General features: G+C 47.2%; 1 protein-coding gene across 1 annotated transcript; it reads left to right on the top strand.

Annotated features, from left to right (window-relative positions):
- The first annotated feature begins 1,312 nt into the window (after positions 1-1,312).
- Morn4 (MORN repeat containing 4) lies at positions 1,313-13,143 on the top strand. The gene is made up of 5 exons (XM_075974111.1): positions 1,313-1,468; positions 9,986-10,083; positions 10,815-10,929; positions 11,609-11,718; positions 11,885-13,143. The coding sequence occupies exons 2-5, from the start codon at positions 10,017-10,019 to the stop codon at positions 12,031-12,033; spliced, it is 441 nt and encodes a 146-aa protein (XP_075830226.1). The 5' UTR covers positions 1,313-1,468; positions 9,986-10,016; the 3' UTR covers positions 12,034-13,143.
- The last annotated feature ends 6,119 nt before the right edge of the window (positions 13,144-19,262 follow it).

Genomic DNA, 19,262 nt, shown 5'->3' with positions numbered 1-19,262 from the left:
GACAAAGGTTTGCCTGTACCTAACAAGCCATCTTGCTGATCAAAGAAACTACATTGTTGTAAGCTTCCTGTAATTTACAGGCCCTTCCAGGATTTGGCCTCATACTATGTACGATTTTATCTAATTTCTTCACGTTTTCAAACATAAATTCTAACAAGTTCCCTTTCCTTTCACTCCTTTTCTCAGTGATTGCAGTTTAATCTACAACTGTAGCTCAGGTTAGTTTATATTACCAAGTGAGTTAGTGCTATATGGAATCTATTGGTCTAACCTCAGTTTACAGGCTAGAGAACTTAATAAGTGACTCAAAAACATACACTATTAGTAGCAGAGATAGAATTTGAATGCAGAATCCAAATCTTTTGAACACAGAACCCAAATCTTTTTTAAAATATTCTTTTTTAATTATTTATTTTATTTTTATGTGCATTGGTGTTTTGCCTGCATGTATGTCTGTGTGAGGGTTTAGGATCCCTTAAAACTGGAGTTACAGTTGTGAGCTGTCATGTGGGTGGTGGACCTCTGGAAGAGCAGCCAGTGCTCTTAACCACTGGGCCATCTCCCCAGTCCAGACTCCAAATCTTTTAAAAATATCTTCCAACAACCACCCCTTTTTCATTGTGTTCTCATACGAGTCCTGGCGTTATTATTGTCATCATTATCATTTTTTATAACCTGTGGATGAAGAAATCCCAATCCAAAAAGCAATCTGAAGCAATTTGCTTTGTCTTGTAATATGTAATTAGTCCCACTACAGCAGCTGTCCAAAGCTCGGCAGAACTTGACAGCATGCTGCACGCACACAGTTCAGTAAACAAACCTGCCTTCACGGATATTTGGGCACCGTATCTGGGAATACTTGCTCCAATAATGGCAATATATTTAAATACAAAGGATATGGGACGTAAGTCCTTGTACATGCAGAAGTGCAGCACCTTGCCAATATAAAGCTGAGCTTCTAAAGCTGGATGTAGGTTCTCTCTTTATACTTAGCGGTGGAGCTGTTTATGAATATAAAGATCAGAACCTCTTGAACTGGTGGCCACTTTGGACACACGTTCGACCTTATTTGGGATTAAAGCTTCTGCCTGGAAGTCTCCGGAGAGATGAAACTTGGGTCATCCTTTTCTCTTGGTCTTATCATGCCGGGACATAAGGTTCAGCCCCACCCCTCTTTCAGATTTTTGGCCCAGGCTCCCAAAACACTCGGCCCCTCACAAAGATGGCACGGAAGAAGACTGAACCAATGGGGAATGGCGTTGCTGGTGGTTGCCTAGGTAACAGCCAATGAACAGCGGGAATTGTGCCCAGTGCGGCCGTCAGGGATGGCGGCGTCCAGTGGGACCGAGGCGAGTGGTGGTGGCGGAGGGGAAGGTGTCAGTGGCCAGCCGAGAGGAGCAAAGATCCTGACCGCTGGAGCCCCGCGTCGCATCGGATTGTGACGGCGTCCCCAAGAGGCCAGGCTCAGGTTGGCTCACGGGGCGGGTGGGAGGAGAACGGGGGGGGGGGGGGTCACAAAGTGGGGACTGAGGCTTTAAACATGTGACCCGGGCTGGGAAGCGCGCCTCTGTCCGGGCTGTACTGACCAGAAGGTGGCTGCGCGTGGGGTCCCAAACCTGGGTTTGGGGTTTCGATCCTGAGATCGTAGCCCCGGAGAACACAGGGCACCGGTTTTGGAGAGGGGTGTGCCGGGCTGTTTCTGGAGGGAATGCCCCAGACCTGTGAGAGCTGAAGAGCCTGTGGGGTGGGAACCGACCCCAAAAAGTCTGGAACCGGACTGAAATGGAAAAAAAAAAAAAAAACAAAACCGAAAATGCAGCGGGAGACTGGGTTGCCTTGTGAAGGTCTAGGGCTTTGTTTGATCTGGGGCGCGTCTGTGCCACAGGTAGGAAAACGACCCACATACAGAGGCCTGGGGAATGGGTTGTTTCAGTTACTTGCTGGATGTTATCTCAGCAATCCAGCATCCACGAACTGCTTAGGGACCAAACAGAATAACTTTGCTGTATTAGAGCCCGGCCCAGGCATCCTCCTTACCCTTGACACAGAATAGTGTTCTGACACTATTAGTCCCGAGAGCCCATCACTCCCCATCATCTTTTTAAAAACCTTTTTGGTACCAGTGTACTCTTCTCACTTTCTTGACTCTAACTATTCCACATTCTTTCTGCATAAGACCTGTTTACATTAACAATGCCATTGCTTACTTCCCAGATTGAAGGGAAATTAGAATTATAAATTTAAAAAACCTAATTATTTCTTTTCCATTTAAATCAGTATTCCTAATTTCCTAATCTTTGTTCATCACAGCTTCCTTTCTTCTTAAGGTTCTAAAAACCCATGGTTGCTTTCTTTATAATAACTAAAAGAATTGCTGGAGGCTGGAGAGATGGCTCAGCAGTTAAGAGCACTGGCTGTTCTTCCAAAAGACCCAGGTTCAAATCCCAGCACCCACATGGCAGCTCACAACTGTCTGTAACTCCAGTTCCAGGGGATCTGATACCTTCACACCAATGCACATAAAATAAAGTTAAATAAATAATAATAATAAAGAATTGCTGTTAGTTTGTTTTAAAACTTTTTTTTAGACAGGGTTTCTCTGTCTAGCTTTGGAGCCTGTCCTGCCTGACACAAGCTCTGTAGACCAGGCTGGCCTTAAAACTCAGAGATTCACCTGCCTATGTCTCTCTGAGTGCTGGGACTAGAGGCATGTGCCACCACTGCCCAGCTGTTTTAAAACTTAGCCAGGCAGTGGTGGTGCACGCCTTTAATACCAGCACTTGGGAGGCAGAGGCAGGTAGATCTCTGTGCGTTAGAGGCCAGCCTGGTATACAAGAGCTAGTTCCATGACAGGCTCTAAAACTACAGTGAAACCCTGTCTTGAAAAAACAAAAACTTCTTAATTTAAGCTGGACGTGGTGGAGCCTGCCAGCACTCAGGAGGCAGAGGCTGGTGGCTATCTCTTGAGTTCAAGGTCAGCCTTGACTACACAGAGAGATCCTCTTTCAAAAAACAAACAAGCAAACAAAACTTCTTAATTTAGACAAAAGTTACTGTGAATACATAAATGTTCTTTAGTAAGCTTGGTTTTTTTTAAAAAGAGAGAGAGAGAGAAAGGAATGAGAGGCTGGAGAGATGACTCAGCAGGGATGAGTGTTTACAGCTCTTGCAAGAGAGCCGAGATTCAGTCTCCAGCACCCTCATGGTGGCTCACAGCCACCTGTAACTGCAGTTCCAGGGGTTATAAAGCCCTCTTTTGGCCTCCATATGGTCATGCAGGTTCACACATAGACACATATTTAAAGCACTTTGACAAAAGAAATGAAAGCAGCTTCTCATCACTGTCTTAGAGTTCTGTCTGGAAATGTCTGTGGAAGAAAAAAATAATACAGCAAAGGCTATGCTCTGTTTTTTTGCAAAGTAATAGTGTTGGACCCTAGCATCCAATCACCGAGGAAGAGGAGTCGCTCCAAGAGACCATCTCTCATATCACAGCTGATCTAAAAGTATGAGGATTTTATAAATTCTGTCATGACAGGGTCTTCCAGCAGTCGGAAGGCTAGAAGACCCTCAATGTCTGGTACAGGCTATTTTTAAAGGGAAAAACCACAGAAGGAAGGGGTGTCTGGGGGTTGTTCTTTAACTATTATGATTGGCTTATTCAAAAAGACTATTACCAATAATTGGCTGGAGAGTGGTTGCCAGATCAGATGAGGTAAAGGGAAACTTCTGAGGGTCACTTTGCCCCTTCCCAGGGACTAAGTCAAAACATCAGTAACTGAGTCAACACCTAAGGGTTATCATGCCCCTATTCAGGGAGATGGAAAGTTCCCAACATCTCAGTACATGCCGTTACGTCCTTGGTTCCCAGGGGAGAAGGGGAAGTAAAGTGTTGTCAGAAATGGCTTCAGAATTGTCTTAAAGTTCCTCAATAGGATAGTGGATTCCAGAGACAGATTAGTAATTTTAGGTTATGTTTGGCCTGCTCTTTTGCAGCTCGTCTGTCATGAGTGTGTGTAGGAATGTGAACCGTCTTGGTTTGTGAGTGGATTCCCTGTGCGTATCTACAATTAGGGCATCTACTCCCTTCCAAAGATATGACAAGTAATGTAAACACTGACTTGTGTTCCTTATTTTTCATCTTCATTGAGTACTGGATACACTTAATTAAACTAGATTTGTCTCAATAACTATGGGTAATCATGGTTACTGGTGACATTCCCTCTTGGTTTTGTGGCTGTCCAGCTGACTTTTAATTATCATGGATAGTTACAAAACTCCCAAGTAAAAATTCAAACACTGTTCCAAGGAGTGATAGTAACAACTATTTGGACACATGTAGCCGTTTCTAGCCAAATGTATTCAGCTGTAGCCTGAGACCCATGAGTTCTACACATGTTCCTTTTAATTAGCACTTCTGATGTGCTTCTTGAGACTGGACATGGTTTGGAGGAACAACTTCTGAACTTATGGAAATGGATCAAATATACTTTTGAAAAACAGCACAGAATGGACAGAGGCATCTGGCAGATGGTGTGCAGTTTGCTATCACTCAACAACAAATTCACCCCACACTTGGCAGCTTAGAACTACCCTGTGCTACTCCCAGATCCTGTGGGCCAGGGATCTGGGCCTGACATCATGGAGATGGCTTCTCTTTATTCTGTAGTTTCTCAGATGAGATAGGATTCAGTGTCTGGGAGCTGGAATCATTTGACATCTGCTTCACCGATGCCTGGTGCCTGCCTGAGCTGAGCTGATTGAAAAATGAGAATGCCAACCAGAGCAGCAGCACATGACCAGCACATGACCTATAACTGGCCTGGCTTCCTCATTGCTTGGGAACCTCTGTTGCAGGAGGTCCTTCCGCTCCTCCAGCCTATAGCCACTGAGATACCAGCCCGTTGGGGCGTGGTCTCTCTCCCTTTAAAAAAGCGGCCACTTCCCTCTCCTCTCTCTCTTCACTTCCTGCTCCATTGGCGACTAGACTCCCTTCCTGGTTGTGCAGAGGGCTGTTGTCTGGGACGGTGATCTGTAAGTTTTTTCCCCTTTAAATAAATATCACCATATTAATCATAATTCCAAACTGGTGTGGCATTGTTTGCGACTTACGCCTACAAACCTCCAGATAGCATATATTTTTTTAAGTAACATTTTTATTATGTATTTTCTTATTTGTTTCTGTGTACAGGCCATGGTATGCTTGTGGAAGTCAGAGGACGACTTGCTGGATTCAGTTCTCTCCTTCCATGTGGGTTCAGGGATCAAACTCAGGATGTCATCTTGGGGGCAGGCACCTTGATCTGCTGAGCCATCTCACTGTCTCCTGTCAGGTGTTCTTAGGTAGTGGCCCAGGGTTCAAGATACACATCCAGCAATGAGCGGAATGAACATTTATGATGAATATAACGTCCATGATGCTGTATTTAAAGCAGTCCAAGTCAGATCAAATTTAGGGAGACGCTGCAAACGTCTTTAGAAAATGAAAATGCAGTCTGTAACTCCAGTTCCAAGGGACATAAACCCCTCTTTTGGCCTCCATGGGTTCCTGTGTACATGTAGAATACATACACTTATGCTGGTTCATACACATATACATAAATTTAAAGCCCTTTTAAGAAGTGCTTTACCACATTTGGCAATAAAAATAAATTTTCAGGAGCTAGACAGATGGCTTAGCAGTTAAGAGCACTGGCTGCTCTTCCAGAGGTCTGGAGTTCAATTTCCACAAACCACATGGTGACTTATAGCCATCATCCATAATGGGATCCAAGGTCTCTTCTGTCCTGTAGGCAAATTATATATATATATCAATAGATAGATAGGATCTTTTAAAAATAAAATCTCAAATTTTATCACCTTTCTTAAAATATTTAAGATATTGGTCCAAGAGCTAGTAGCATAACAAAAAAAAAAAAAGAGAGATTTGCAACTTAAGATCATGGCTAGTACTTTGTTCATAGATAATCCTTGTTGTGTGAAAAAGCTCTTTGGACTCTTTTGGGGGGGGGCACCACCCAGCTCCTAAATAAATCACACACAGGCATATTCTTAGTTATGAATATCTGTCCTTAGCTGGGTTTGTTTCCGGCCAGCTTTTCTTATATTATCCAGACTACCTTTTTTTCTCTATTTCTGTACTTCCTTCTCCATGGCTTGCTGGGTAGCTGGGTGGCTGGCCCCTGATGTCTTCCTCTCCTTGTTTTCTTCTCGTTCTCTTGCTCCCAAATTTCTCCTTTTATTTATACTCTCTGCCTGCTAGTCCCGCCTATCCTTGTTACTGCCTCACTATTGGCTGTTTAGCCCTTTATTAGGACCATCAGGTGTTTTAGACAGGCAAAGAATCACAGCTTCACACGTAATCAAATGCAGCATAAACAAAAGTAATGCACCTGAGCCAGGTGGTGGTGGCGCACTCCTTTAATCCCAGCACTCGGGAGGCAGAGGCAGGAGGATCTCTGTGAGTTCTAGACCAGCCTGGTCTACAAGAGCTAGTTCCAGGACAGGCTCCAAAGCCACAGGGAAACCCTGTCTCGAAAAACCAAAAAAAAAAAAAACCCAACAACAACAAAAACACACCTGAAAAATAAATACTATCCAACAAATCCTCAAATTTTTTTTACCCTTTCTGGATCCCTGTGGAACAAGGTGAGATACCACCACTCTGGAAGTTCCATGTATCTTTTAGGAAAAGTAAGTAGACACAAAAGTATTGTCGCTCTGGAGCCCTGTGTACCCATCCTTAAACCTCTCTGCAGTAATTCACCAAAGTTCAAGTGATGAGGGATTGGTTAACTAGTGCTAAACACCTTAAGATCTAGGTCTAGTGACAGATTTTATCATTACAGTACAGTTACAAAATCTAGTCAAAGATACAGTTAGTTTTTCAGCCAAGCTTGGTAGTAACTGTCATATACCCAGTATTCAGGAGGCAGAGGCAGGAGGATCTCTCTGAATGCAAAGCCAGCCTGGTCTACATAGCAAGTTCCAGGCTATCCAAGACTTCATTAAAAGACCCTGTCTCAGAATACCAAATACCCTCTCTCTCTCCCTCTTTTCTCTTTCTCCCATACACACATACACAGCTCTTCAGATTCAGGTGGGTGGGTTTTGAAGAGTTATGTTGCAATTTGCGGGTTTTGTTTGGTTTTGTTTGTGACAAGTTCACCTACGTTGCCATGGCAAGCCTGCTCCCCCAGAAAGCTGGGACAGAAGATGTGACACTTGCCCAGCATGTTTACAGCTGTGCCGTCCTTTGACTGTGACTGCCATTAACTCATTTAGTTCTAGAAAGAGCTACTGATGACCTACAGCTATCAGAATACCTTAGCTCTCCTGTAAAGAGTTTTCTCTTGACATTCTTATGGAACACTTCTCTTCCTCTCATTAATGTTGTATTTGCTGAGATGCTGCTCTGACCTCTACCCAAGCCTGCTCTGATACTGGACGGAAGATAAGAGTTTCGGTTTCTGTGCGACTTGAAAGGACACTGGTCCCTGGCACCAGGCCCACAAGCATTTAAGGGTCCTCTCCAGTTCTGTGCACTAGATCCAGTCCCTATGTTCCGAAGAAGAAGCGCACTTGTCCTGCTGGCATCAGGCACATGTCTGCGAGCGAGACTGCGCATTGACTGTTCCTATGGAGACCATGCAGTCACAGTGTTCAGTGTCTCCCTGTGGTGCAGTCAGATTCCACAGGCTTTCAGGTGCGAACTCAAGATGTACTTACTAAAAGTGGAGGTTCCCGAGCGCTAGTCCCCAACGCTATTGGTATGGCTTCTTTTCTATGATATATTCACCCTAGCATGCTTTCTGCTCTCATCATATACATGCCCGCCATCACCCATTCATATGAATATGTCAGTGTTTACTGGGTGATAACACACACTTTGAAAACACAGTGACCTGAAACAGCTATCATCATATACATGCCCGCCATCACCCATTCATATGAATATGTCAGTTTTTACTGGGTGATAACACACACTTTAAAAACACAGTGACCTGAAACAGCTATTATTTCTTTGCCCAGTGAAACTGTGAGTCATTGCCATGGGGCCAGGCTCCTAGGGCAGCCCTTTCAGTCCTGCTGAGTTCACCTTTCTGTGGTCAGCCAGGACAATGGCTCCCCATGGCCTGTTCTCATCTAGACTGTGCGCTGGAAGCAGAGCAGGTCTTACAGCACAAGGGCAAGGCTGGGGCTTCTCAAGCCTCTGCATTTATAGGTCTCTATTATTATCTTTCCTAACACTCCATTAGCCAAGTAATGCACGCAGCTAGCCAGACTAAGGCAAGTCTGTCTCTTGGTAGGAGGACATTCATCCCTTCCCGCAGGCTCCTCTGACTGGACTCTGCTGCTCCAACCCCTCCTCTGGTCACAGTCATCCTTGTTTCACAAGTCCACCCCCACCCCCGCTGCCAGACTCTTTCTTTCCGTAACTTAGCTGCTATAGTTTCCAGGGAGTGCCATGAACTGGTCTGACCTAAAAGCTCAGCATAAAGAAGGAAGTCATCATGGAGGGCCATGTGCTTGTTCCTACTTAGCCAGCAACAACATTTTTATTAAATGTCTTTTAGATTTCTTTGTGTGTATGTTTAAATATTTGTCTGTGGGTACGTATATGCACCATGTGCTTGCCCGGTACCTACGGAAGTCAGAAGGTGGTTTTGAATCCCCTGGAAATGAAATTTGGATGATTGTAAAATAGCACGTGAGGCTGGGAATGAAACCTGGGTCCTCTGCAAGAGCAACAAGTGCTCTTAGCTACTGGGCCATCTCCCCAGCACCAAAACCTTTAACCATTCTGTGCTTTTGTTTCTTCTTCTGTATTATAAAGGAGTTTGTGTTACATCTTTGAGGTTCTTTAAAAACTCAAGATAACTAGGCAGTGGTGGTGCTCACCTTTAATTCCAGCACTCAGGAGACAGAGGCTGGTGGATCTCTCTGAGTTTAAGGCCAGCCTGCTCTACAGAGAGAGTTCCAGGATAGGCAGAGCTATACCGAGAAACCCTATATTGAGGAACAAACAAACAAACCTTAAGGTGTCGGTGTATCTATTGCTCCCTAAATAAGCTGTCGTTTCCAGTCAGACCAGCTCCTTGTTACCTCTGTCTGTTGCTCTTTTCTTTCTTTACTGCTTATTTTTCTTTTATCCTTTTTCCTATTGATGTAGGATTCTCCTCTGTATGCTGTGAATACCATTGGTTATAAAGAAACTGTCTTAGGCCTGTGATAGGGCAGAGTAGAGCTAGGCGGGGCAAACTAAACTGAATGCTGGAAGAAAGGAGGCGAGTCAGGGAGAAGCCATGGAGCCACTGGAGACAGATGCACCGGAACCTTGCCGGCAGGCCACAAGCCTCGTGGTAAAATATAAAAGAATGGAAATGGGTTAAATTAAGATGTAAAAGCTAGCCAATAAGAAGTTAGAGCTAATAGGCCAAGCCATGTTTTAATTAATATAGTTTCTGTGTGGTTATTTCAGGAGTCTGAGCGGCCGGGAAATGAACAAGCGGCCTCCTACCACACCTATTTATTTATTTATTTTGAGATGTTTCATGTAGCTAAGGATGGCTTTGAACACATGATCCCCTGCCTCTGCTTCCCAAGCGCTGGGATTACAGCCATGGTTCTGGTGAGGGCTGCTCACCCCTGTACTTGCTGATATGTGCCGTCTGAGTTGATGGAATTACATTGTCTCTGGGATAGTTTGGTGTTTCACCAACCATGTTATAACTTCACTGAGGGGAGAGACTCTGTTTTATACATCCAAGCTCGTGGTAGACATCAAGAAAATATTTGCAGATTGAGCTTCTCTTTCCATCCCAGGTCACAGGAAGCAGGCTGAAAACTTAGAAAAGCAGGGGTGAGGTGGCAGTGGGTGTCGAGGAGGGCGTTTCGCTAAGTACACCTGAGATAGGATGCCCTTACCAGAGCTCAGCCTCAGGCCCTCTACCCTGGGTGACACTGGCTTCTCTGTTTCTTACAGGTGTCATCCTTTCCTCCCTTCAGCAACCACCATGACGCTGACGAAAGGTTCCTTTACGTACTCCAGTGGGGAGGAATACCGTGGCGAGTGGAAGGAGGGTGAGCAGGGTCTCAGGGCAGCCTTCTTCACGGATCTTCATTCCTCGCTGCAGGACACAGCTCCACATCGTACCTGCCCTTTATTTCAGGGCTTAATGAAGGAATGGGAAATGAGTTCCGTCTTCCCACTCTGGATCGATAGTGCTTTAACACAGTCTGTCGTCTTACGTGTGTTTAACACAGTCTCTTGTCTTATGTGGGGAGAGCAAATGAATTCGTTTGGGTGTAAATTAGAGTTTAGGATTCACTGCACTGACTTCTTCGCCATGAGTCTTCAGAAGTTAAGGAAGATCTGGAAATGAGAGAAGACACTCAAGAGCAAGTGGCACTCCTTGCTTTGAGTTTCCTCGGGCAGCTTTTTACACTTGGAAGTGATCTATTCTTAGGGATAGCAAAATTCTTTGGAACTGTGAACTATTCTAGAAACTATACCAGAAGCAGTTTAATGGCTCAGTTTGGAAACTCAGCCTGGACACTTTAGAGCTCACAGGTTTGGTTCTAGCAAGCCACGAAACTGCCCAAGGAGATGGGCTTTTCACGCCCATAGAGGCCAAGAGCAGTTCATACTGAGGCCAGGCCTGTGCCCAAGGAGACCAGGCTTTACACACTCACAGAGGCGAAGGGCAGTTTTTTGTAAGAAAGGCTATGGAGGGTATAGGCTGCTAAGCCAGTAAGAAGGGACCCTGAAGCTGCCCCATTCCAACCTGGTCCCTGTCCTTCTCTTTGCTCAGGCCGGAGACATGGTTTTGGTCAACTGATGTTTGCAGATGGTGGCACCTACCTGGGTCACTTTGAGAATGGGCTCTTTAATGGCTTTGGGGTACTGACCTTCTCAGATGGCTCAAGGTAAGAATGAGCTCGGTCCTTTCTCAGGCTGTGATAAAAATGTGGGGCACTGGAGAGCGTCTGTTCAGCCCTGAGCTTGCACAGGCAAGAAAACAGGCAAGGGGTGGGCAGTTCTCTTATTGATGACTTTGATTTTTTATTTAATTTTTACTTATTTGTAAAAGGTGCACCACACCACATGTGAAGGTCAGAGGAGTCTGTTTTCCGCTTCCACCATGTGGGCCCCCAGGATTTAACACAAGTCATCAGGCCTGGAGACAGGTTTATTTTGCCTTCTAAGCCATCTTGCCAGCCCTTATTATTTTAAAATAGATGCAAAAGTCAGGCATGGTGGCATATATCTGTAATCCTAGGACTAGAAAGGCAGAGGCCAACCTGGGCTACATAGCAACACTTCATCTCTAAACAAAACAAATACATTAAATAGATGTGAAATTGGAAACGGCAGAGAGGTGAGTGACTTTCTGCTTTATCTCTGTTCACTTAGACTCTTTCCCTGGAGCTAAGTCTCTCCACCTATGCCTTCTGAGCCCTCTGCTGCTGGGGAATGGTGTGGTGGCACAGGCAGAGCTCTGGGATGGGCGGAGTGAGCTTTGCTCTGCGCCTTGACTCACACCCGCCCGCAACTGCTTGCCTCGGTTACCCCGAACGGCTAACTACCATCTTGGTGTCTCTGCAGGTATGAGGGGGAGTTTGCCCAGGGCAAGTTTAATGGCGTCGGAGTTTTCATTCGCTATGACAACATGACCTTTGAGGGGGAATTTAAAAATGGCAGAGTAGATGGTTTTGGTAAGTTTCACCTCAGTGGGATGGTAATTTAGTGTAACATGGATGGAAGCACTCCTCCGTAATCCAGCAACCTGTCGAGCCCGCGTGTCACTTCCCTCTCCTTCAGCCTCTATACGTGGAGCTGACCTGAAACGTTAATGCTGTCTCCTTCTCTCTGTCCTCAAAGGCTTGCTGACTTTCCCTGACGGCTCCCACGGAATACCCCGCAACGAAGGTCTGTTCGAGAACAACACGCTACTGCGGCGTGAGAAGTGCTCTGCCGTGGTTCAGCGGGCACAGAGCGCCTCCAAGTCAGCCAGGAACCTCACGGCCTGATGGAGCTTTGGGCACATTTGGGAACATCCCTTGTGCGCATGTGGCGGCGAGGCGAACAAACGAACCTGCTATGAGATGGAATTGACTGTGGTGGCTGTGGTGCCACCGCCCGTGAGTGCTCTGTCGCAGGAGTTCAGTCGCAGAAAGCGCGAAGGATTTGGGCCCGGAGACCCTGTAGCAGTTCTGCCCTTCCCTGACCTGTGCTCAAGAATGGGGCGCCTCTCTTCCTTGCTGTTACTCCGTTTCTAGCACCTTGGTACCCAGTGCTGTGGCCTTCTGTGTGCTGTCAAACCACACAGAATCTCTTCATTCCACCTACCCTTACAGCAGATGATCCTGGCTCCGACTTAGGGCCAGTCCTGTGTGCCGCCATGGAGAAATCAGGAAAAAGAGGGTGACTTAGACCACACTGGTTCTGTGAAGCCTAGAACAGAGCTTTCCTGTGTGTCACCCCTCATGCACCGCACTGGAGGCCTGGCTCCAGGCTGGTCTCTGTGTCTTCTATTCCCCTTCAATGTAAGAGCGTGGCTTTCTTCTCCCTCAACTTTACAGTTAACTGTCTTCCCTACCTGACTTACAGCAGATAGCCCAGTCCCCATCTGTGCCTCTCTCTCCCTTAGATGTCAGACAGGATCCCCTCATAGAATAGCCAAATAAGAAACTAGTGTAAGAATAGCTATGACCTGTATCCATTATCAATCCAGGGCAAGGGGCAGACCTATCTAGGCCTCCTATGAATGACCTGAATCCCAGGGAAGGCTTGAACTGACAGTTCCTTCCCAGCGCATCAGTGGATCAGACTCACAGCCCCTTGGGTGTCAGAAGTCCTGGATCCATCCTAGTGTGAACTGACTGGCATTGGCACCTCCGTTTCACTCATAACTATTCAAGCAAGAATCTTGGCCCTCGGGCCTGGGACAGATCTTGCTGCCAAAACCATCCCAAGGTCTCCAGTTAGCGTAGGTCCCAGCCCTAGCCCAGCTCCCATCCTCAAGTCTCCCTCAACAGCGGACTGTGGTGGGAATCATAGCTGTGTGCCTCTATTTATTCCCTGAACTGTACTGTAGAACAGTGTTTATAGGAATAAACCAGCCACCACAACTGCCTGCACTTCATGTTCATGACTTTCTGGACTTGGGCTCATGGGTTTGCTGTTTGTGGGAACTAAACAGAGAGGTGCTTGGAGCTAACACTGAACACTTTGCTGCATAACATCACCTGTTTCTCAGAACCCCTGTGCTGAGCTGGCAAGAGGCCAGGCAGAGTGTTTGCGTGCAAACACGAGGACCTGAGTTCGATCCTCAGCCCCTGTGTGAAAATGTGGGCGTGGTCATGCATGCTTCTACTCCCAGGTCTAGGGATTCAAAGAAAGTATCTCTGGGGCTGACTGTCCAGCCAGCCTAGCCTAGTTAGCAGGCCCAGGTACCAAAATGGACAGCTTCTGAGGAACACAGGAGGTTGACCTATGGCTATACACACACACTTCTGTGGGGTAGAAGACACGAGTTTTTTAAACCAACAGGGTCAAGTTGTTCAGGCTAGTAAATGGCAGGGCTGGGTGGGGTTTCTCCGTCCTGTTCCTTCTGGTCTCACCTCCCTTCCACTGGATTGAGCATCAGTATATATAAGCCCCAAGACCAGTTATTGCCAGGCCTGCTGGGTGACCTCAAACAAGTCAACTGCTACCCACGTTTCCCTTTTCTGCACCCAGTAGTAAAACACTCCTATCATGCTTACTAGTTTATTTACAGTTCTTACCTCAGTCTCCCCCACAGCTCTGGGAGAAAGGTGTTTTACAGCTGAGAATGCGGGAAATCAGGGGCTACCTCAGGCTCCACAGACACCAACAGGTCCCCCAGCGTAAACCCAGGGCTGTTGAAGCTCGGAGTCTGAGCTCTCAGCTTTCTAGGCTGCCTCTCTCAGCCTAGATTTTCCCCATCAGCCCTAAACCTATTCTGTAAGCCCCACTGCTCTGGGAGGTGACTGTAAAAGAAGCCCAGGAGCCAGCTTGTGAAAGGGTGAGGACCTGGTTTTGAGTCCCCAGCACTCACATAAGAAGCCAGCTGTAGCCGGGTGGTGGTGGCGCACGCCTTTAATCCCAGCACTGGGTCCCTGGGTCCCTGGGTCCCTGGGTCCCTGTGTTGTTGCCATGGTAATCCTGCTCAGTACGAGAGGAACCTCAGGTTCAGACATTTGGTGTATGTACTTGGCTGAGGAGCCAATGGGGCGAATCTACCATCTGTGGGATTATGACTGAACGCCTCTAAGTCAGAATCCCGCCCAGGCGGAACGATACGGCAGCTCTGCGGGAGCCTCGGTTGGTGCCGGATAGCCGGGTCCCGGTCCGTTTCCGCCGGCGGTCCGTCCGGCTCGGTCGCCTTGGTCCCTGGGTCCCTCGGTCGCCTGGGTCCCTGGGTCCCTCGGTCGCCTGGGTCCTTGGGTCGCCTGGGTCCCTAGGTCTCTGGGTTCCTGGGTCGCCTGGGTCCTTGGGTCGCCTGGGTCCCTGGGTCGCCTGGGTCCCTGGGTCGCCTGAGTCCCTGGGTCCCTCGGTCGCCTGGGTCCCTGGGTCCCTCTGTCGCCTGGGTCCCTGGGTCCCTGGGTTTCTGGGTCCCTCGGTCGCCATAACCATGCATGAGGGGAGATCACTGGTACCTGTGACATCATAACCATGCATGAGAGGAGATCACTTTTACCTGTGACATCATAACCATGCATGAGGGGAGATCGCTGGTACCTGTGACATCATAACCATGCATGAGGGGAGATCATTGGTACCTGTGACATCATAACCATGCATGAGGGGAGATCGCTGGTACCTGTGACATCATAACCATGCATGAGGGGAGATCATTGGTACCTGTGACATCATAACCATGCATGAGGGATGATCACAGGTACCTGTGACATCATTGCCTTTTTAATTTTGCTCTATGAGTGGGAAATCTCAGGGAGCGAAACTTCTGCAGCAGGTGTTGGGAGCCATGGCTGTTCTTGAGCAAGAGGGTTAGATGTGAGGTGCATTGTGGGACAACCAGAAGCTGGTGCCAGAGGCCCAGGTAGGGTTAGGCAAATGCCAGAGTAGAGGGCACGCATGCAGAAGGAGGGAAACAGCAGGTCCTACATGCCAGATCCAAGGCGTGCTTCCAGGAACGGCTATCTTGCCTGCAGCTGGGTCCAGGTGCTTGTGGGTGTTTGCTGGATGGCTGATCAGAGCAGGCCAGACAGCAGAAGGACCTGAGAAGCAGACCCTAGCTTGGGTAGCAGCAGTGAGCCACATGGGTCAGAGAAGCCACAGAGAAGTTACCGCAGGAATCTGCAGGCATCAGTTACTCAGCCACTTAGCTGGCAGGACTGAGCCACACAGGGGTAGGAGGGCTAGAAATTACCAAGTCCCTACTGAGGATCAGCCAACCCAAACCTTGCTCAGCTTTCAGGCAGTTAAAGTACATGAGACCACGCCCAGAGTGGGCCAGTATCCTAAAGGCTATTGTCTGGGGGAGTTCCCGCAACACAGGGACTGCTGGGACCAACAAGTCTGAGAGCTGGGATTCTGACACACAAGGCGGCAGTCACTATGCAGTTCAGAGGTTGGGGACAGAGCAGCTTGTTAGCTAGAAGAATCTAATCATTCATAAAAGAAATATCTTTTTTTTTGTTTGTTTTTCGAGACAGGGTTTCTCTGTGGTTTTGGAGCCTGTCCTGGAACTAGCTCTTGTAGATCAGGCTGGTCTCGAACTCACAGAGATCCGCCTGCCTCTGCCTCCCGAGTGCTGGGATTAAAGGCGTGCGCCACCACCGCCCGGCTAAAAGAAATATCTTTGAGTGAAACTAATTCATGGGAAAACCCAGAGCATTTTAGTTGCTGAAACAAAATACCAAAGTGGGTGGAGGAAAAGCCATGCACAGTTCTACAATAAAGTGAAATGTGTCCTTGCACATCTGAGAGCTCACAATGGAACAATATGTATTTTAGCCAACCTAAGCTTCAGGCGACCTGTGGTTAACACTAAGGGGACTCTGTATAAAGAGAAATTTGAGCAAGGTGAGTTTCAGATCTTCTGTGCTCTTTATTTGGACAATGGCACTGTGTAGGGAGTGGGCATCTGTTTTGGAGGTGTCTCGTCCCAGAACCAGTTCTTAGGATTCAGGATATTGGCAAAGTCACACCCCTTACTGAAGCGAGGGTTTGGGGCCAAGTTACTGTTGAGGAGAGGGCACGAGAGGCCAAGTCCACAGGAGCCAGAAGCTCTTGACATTGCTCTCCTAGTTGGGACACACAGGGTGCAATCTACCACCCCAGCAATGAAAGTGTGAAAGACTTTCTTCCAAGGAGCTGCCCAAGCCCAGGGCCAGGGTTATGAGTTATGCAGGTACCTAACTGCATAGCGCACCCCAAATGCAGATACCCACAAGTACAGCAGGTCTCAAGTGTGACGTGAACTGTTTGTAAATGGTTGGGGCATGGAGATTCATTCTGTGATTCTGCGAGTGATAGAAGCGCTCTACAAAGCCTCATTTGCAGACTCCACCCAAAGTTCCACTGTGCCAGGCAGCATTTCCCAGGAGAGTCGTAGGCTGCTGTGTTCATTCTTTTCTGCACCAACCCCAAGAGGAGCAGGAATGGGGACATTTTTCATATTTTTCTTTTTTTCTCCTTCTTGTAGGACTGAGATTAAACTCAGGGCCTTGTGCATGTGAGACAAATGCTCTGTCACAGAGTTGTACTCAAATCAGTTTTCTGTTTAAATATCAAACATCTGTAGCTTATCAGGCTACCTCCCTTGACTATGGTGCAAATGGCCAATAAGAAACCTGTTTAGCATCTCAGACAAGAATAAGCCCTAAACACCAGGATGGGAAGTATATGTGTCTGAGAAAGTCAGCATCAACCTTTGTGGGTCCATTAGCTATAACCTCTGTCAAACTTTAAGCTAAGTAAGAAAACACAGAGGATTTGGATTGGAATTTGGGTACACTCTAACCTAGCTCTCTTGGTGTATTAGTGGTGGAGGAGGGTCATATTTCTATCTGTTGCTTTCATTGGTTAATTAATAAAGAAAACTGCCTAGGCCCATTTGATAGGCCAACCCTTAGATGGGTGGAGTAAACAGAACAGAATGCTGGGAGAAAAAAGCCGAGTCAGCCAGTCCCCATTATTCTCTCACTCCAGACAGACGCAGGTTAAGATCTTTCCTGGTAAGCCAGCTCGTGGTGCTACACAGCATATTAGAAATGGGTTAATCAAAGATGTGAGAATTAGCCAATAAGAGGCTAAAACTAATGGGCCAGGCAGTGTTTAAAAGAATACAATTTCCGTGCAATTATTTCAGGGCATAAACTAGCCATGCGGGCGGCTGGGTGCAGGGGATGCAGCCCTGCCGCTCGTATCGCAACATATTAGTCCAGTGTTCTTTGCTATACTGAAATATTCAGTCAGGCTGCTCTATTTAACCGACAGATTTAGAGGCTAAAAGGCCAAGGTCAGGCAGCCTCATATATGGGCCTTTGGAGAGACTGTTGGCAGGTGGCATTATGGCAGGTGTATGACATGGAGGGGAAGAGATCACACCATAAGACAGCAAGCCAGACAGTGATTGGGGTCCCATGAGAACTATCTTAATCCCTCCCAAAGGCAGCACCCTCCATGATCAAGTGCCACCTCACATACCACATTGTCAAGGACCAGGTTGTCAATAACGACCCCTGGGGGGAACTTTCAAACCATAGCTCAACCACAAGTCAGTTTCTCTGTCATCTGCCTCAGGCTCCCTAATACGAAGCCTCCTCTATTTTGAAATGAGAATAAAACTTCTCTCACCACATTGCTATGATAAAAAGATAATAGACATAAAATAGTTTGGAAATTGTAGTTGTTAGAGTACAGTGCCACTGGTCCTCTATCATGTTTGTTCTTCCTTTCCATAGTACAGTTCTTTATGATTTATTTTTATTTTCTGACTATGTGTGTTTGGCAGCATATGTGTCTGTGCATTGAGTGTGTCTGATGTCCATGGAAATGAGAAGTGGACATTAGATCTGGACTAGTGGATGTGAGCTCCCATGTGGATTCTGAGAACTGAAGCTGGGTCTTCGGCAAGAGCAGCAGTGCCCTTCACCACGGAACCATTTCCCTAGCGCCATGGTAGTTCTTTTCTTAGCAAGATGTAAGGGTTTTCCCTGTGATTCAACTGCCTACATGCAATTTAGCTGTTCCACATTGACTATATTTCCTAAATGACTTTTAACATCAACTAGTCATGATTCTAAAATATGAGGAATAACAAACTGTCGTGTCCTGGAGTATAATGTTATAGAAGTAGCTGTAGTGACAGCTTCCTCATGGCTGGATTCACGAGAGTCCAGCAGGGAAATTTCTGCCCTCACTCACCTTTCTGAAATGCAAGTTGGACCTACACTGGGTCACAGTAAAAGAAAGAGTTAAGAATCCTGGTCACAGCCGGGCGATGGTGGCGCACGCCTTTAATCCCAGCACTCGGGAGGCAGAGGGAGGCGGATCTCTGTGAGTTCGAGACCAGCCTGGTCTACAGAGCTAGTTCCAGGACAGGCTCCAAAGCCACAGAGAAACCCTGTCTCGAAAAAACCAAAAAAAAAAAAAAAAAAGAATCCTGGTCACGTATTAGAGCCATTCCTTTTGACAATCTTTTAACATTACAGTAGAATGCTTTAAAGGTAATGTCAAGCTCTCTTCCGGTCGCAGGCGCTTCGGGAGCCGCCGATTACCGTCCAGCCATGGCCAAGTCCAAGAACCACACCACACACAACCAGTCCCGGAAATGGCACAGAAACGGCATCAAGAAACCCCGGTCACAAAGATACGAATCTCTCAAGGGGGTTGACCCCAAGTTCCTGAGGAACATGCACTTTGCCAAGAAGCACAACAAGAAAGGCCTGAAGAAGATGCAGGCAAATAATGCAAAGGCCATGAGCGCACGTGCGGAGGCCATCAAGGCCCTGGGGAAGCCCCAGGTGGTGAAGCCCAAGGTGCCAAAGGGCCCCACCCGCAAACTCACCCGTCTGGCTTTAATTGCTCACCCCAAGCTTGGGAAGCAGATTAGAAGCTACACGGCCAGGGGTCATAGGCTCCAAAAAACAAAGCCCAAGGTTCAAGCCAAGGCAGAGGCCTCAGCTGCAGCTCAGGCTCCCAAAGGTGCCCAGGCCCCTGTGAAGGCCCCATAAAAAAGGTCGCAGTCTGCCAGTGTGAAGACAGA

Source organism: Microtus pennsylvanicus, chromosome 5 (genome assembly GCF_037038515.1).
Source record: "Microtus pennsylvanicus isolate mMicPen1 chromosome 5, mMicPen1.hap1, whole genome shotgun sequence".
In the NCBI taxonomy this organism is placed as follows: domain Eukaryota; kingdom Metazoa; phylum Chordata; class Mammalia; order Rodentia; family Cricetidae; genus Microtus; species Microtus pennsylvanicus.
The sequence above is the reverse complement of the archived record's forward strand: the minus strand, read 5'-3'. Positions and strand labels throughout refer to the sequence as shown.

Bases quoted from the DNA above. Each gene is read 5' to 3' on its own strand.
- Morn4 (XM_075974111.1), top strand. From the start codon at position 10,017: ATGACGCTGACGAAAGGTTCCTTTACGTACTCCAGTGGGGAGGAATAC. The intron at 10,930-11,608 runs GTAAGAATGAGC...GTGTCTCTGCAG, and splicing joins ACCTTCTCAGATGGCTCAAG to GTATGAGGGGGAGTTTGCCC. The intron at 11,719-11,884 runs GTAAGTTTCACC...CTGTCCTCAAAG, and splicing joins TGGCAGAGTAGATGGTTTTG to GCTTGCTGACTTTCCCTGAC.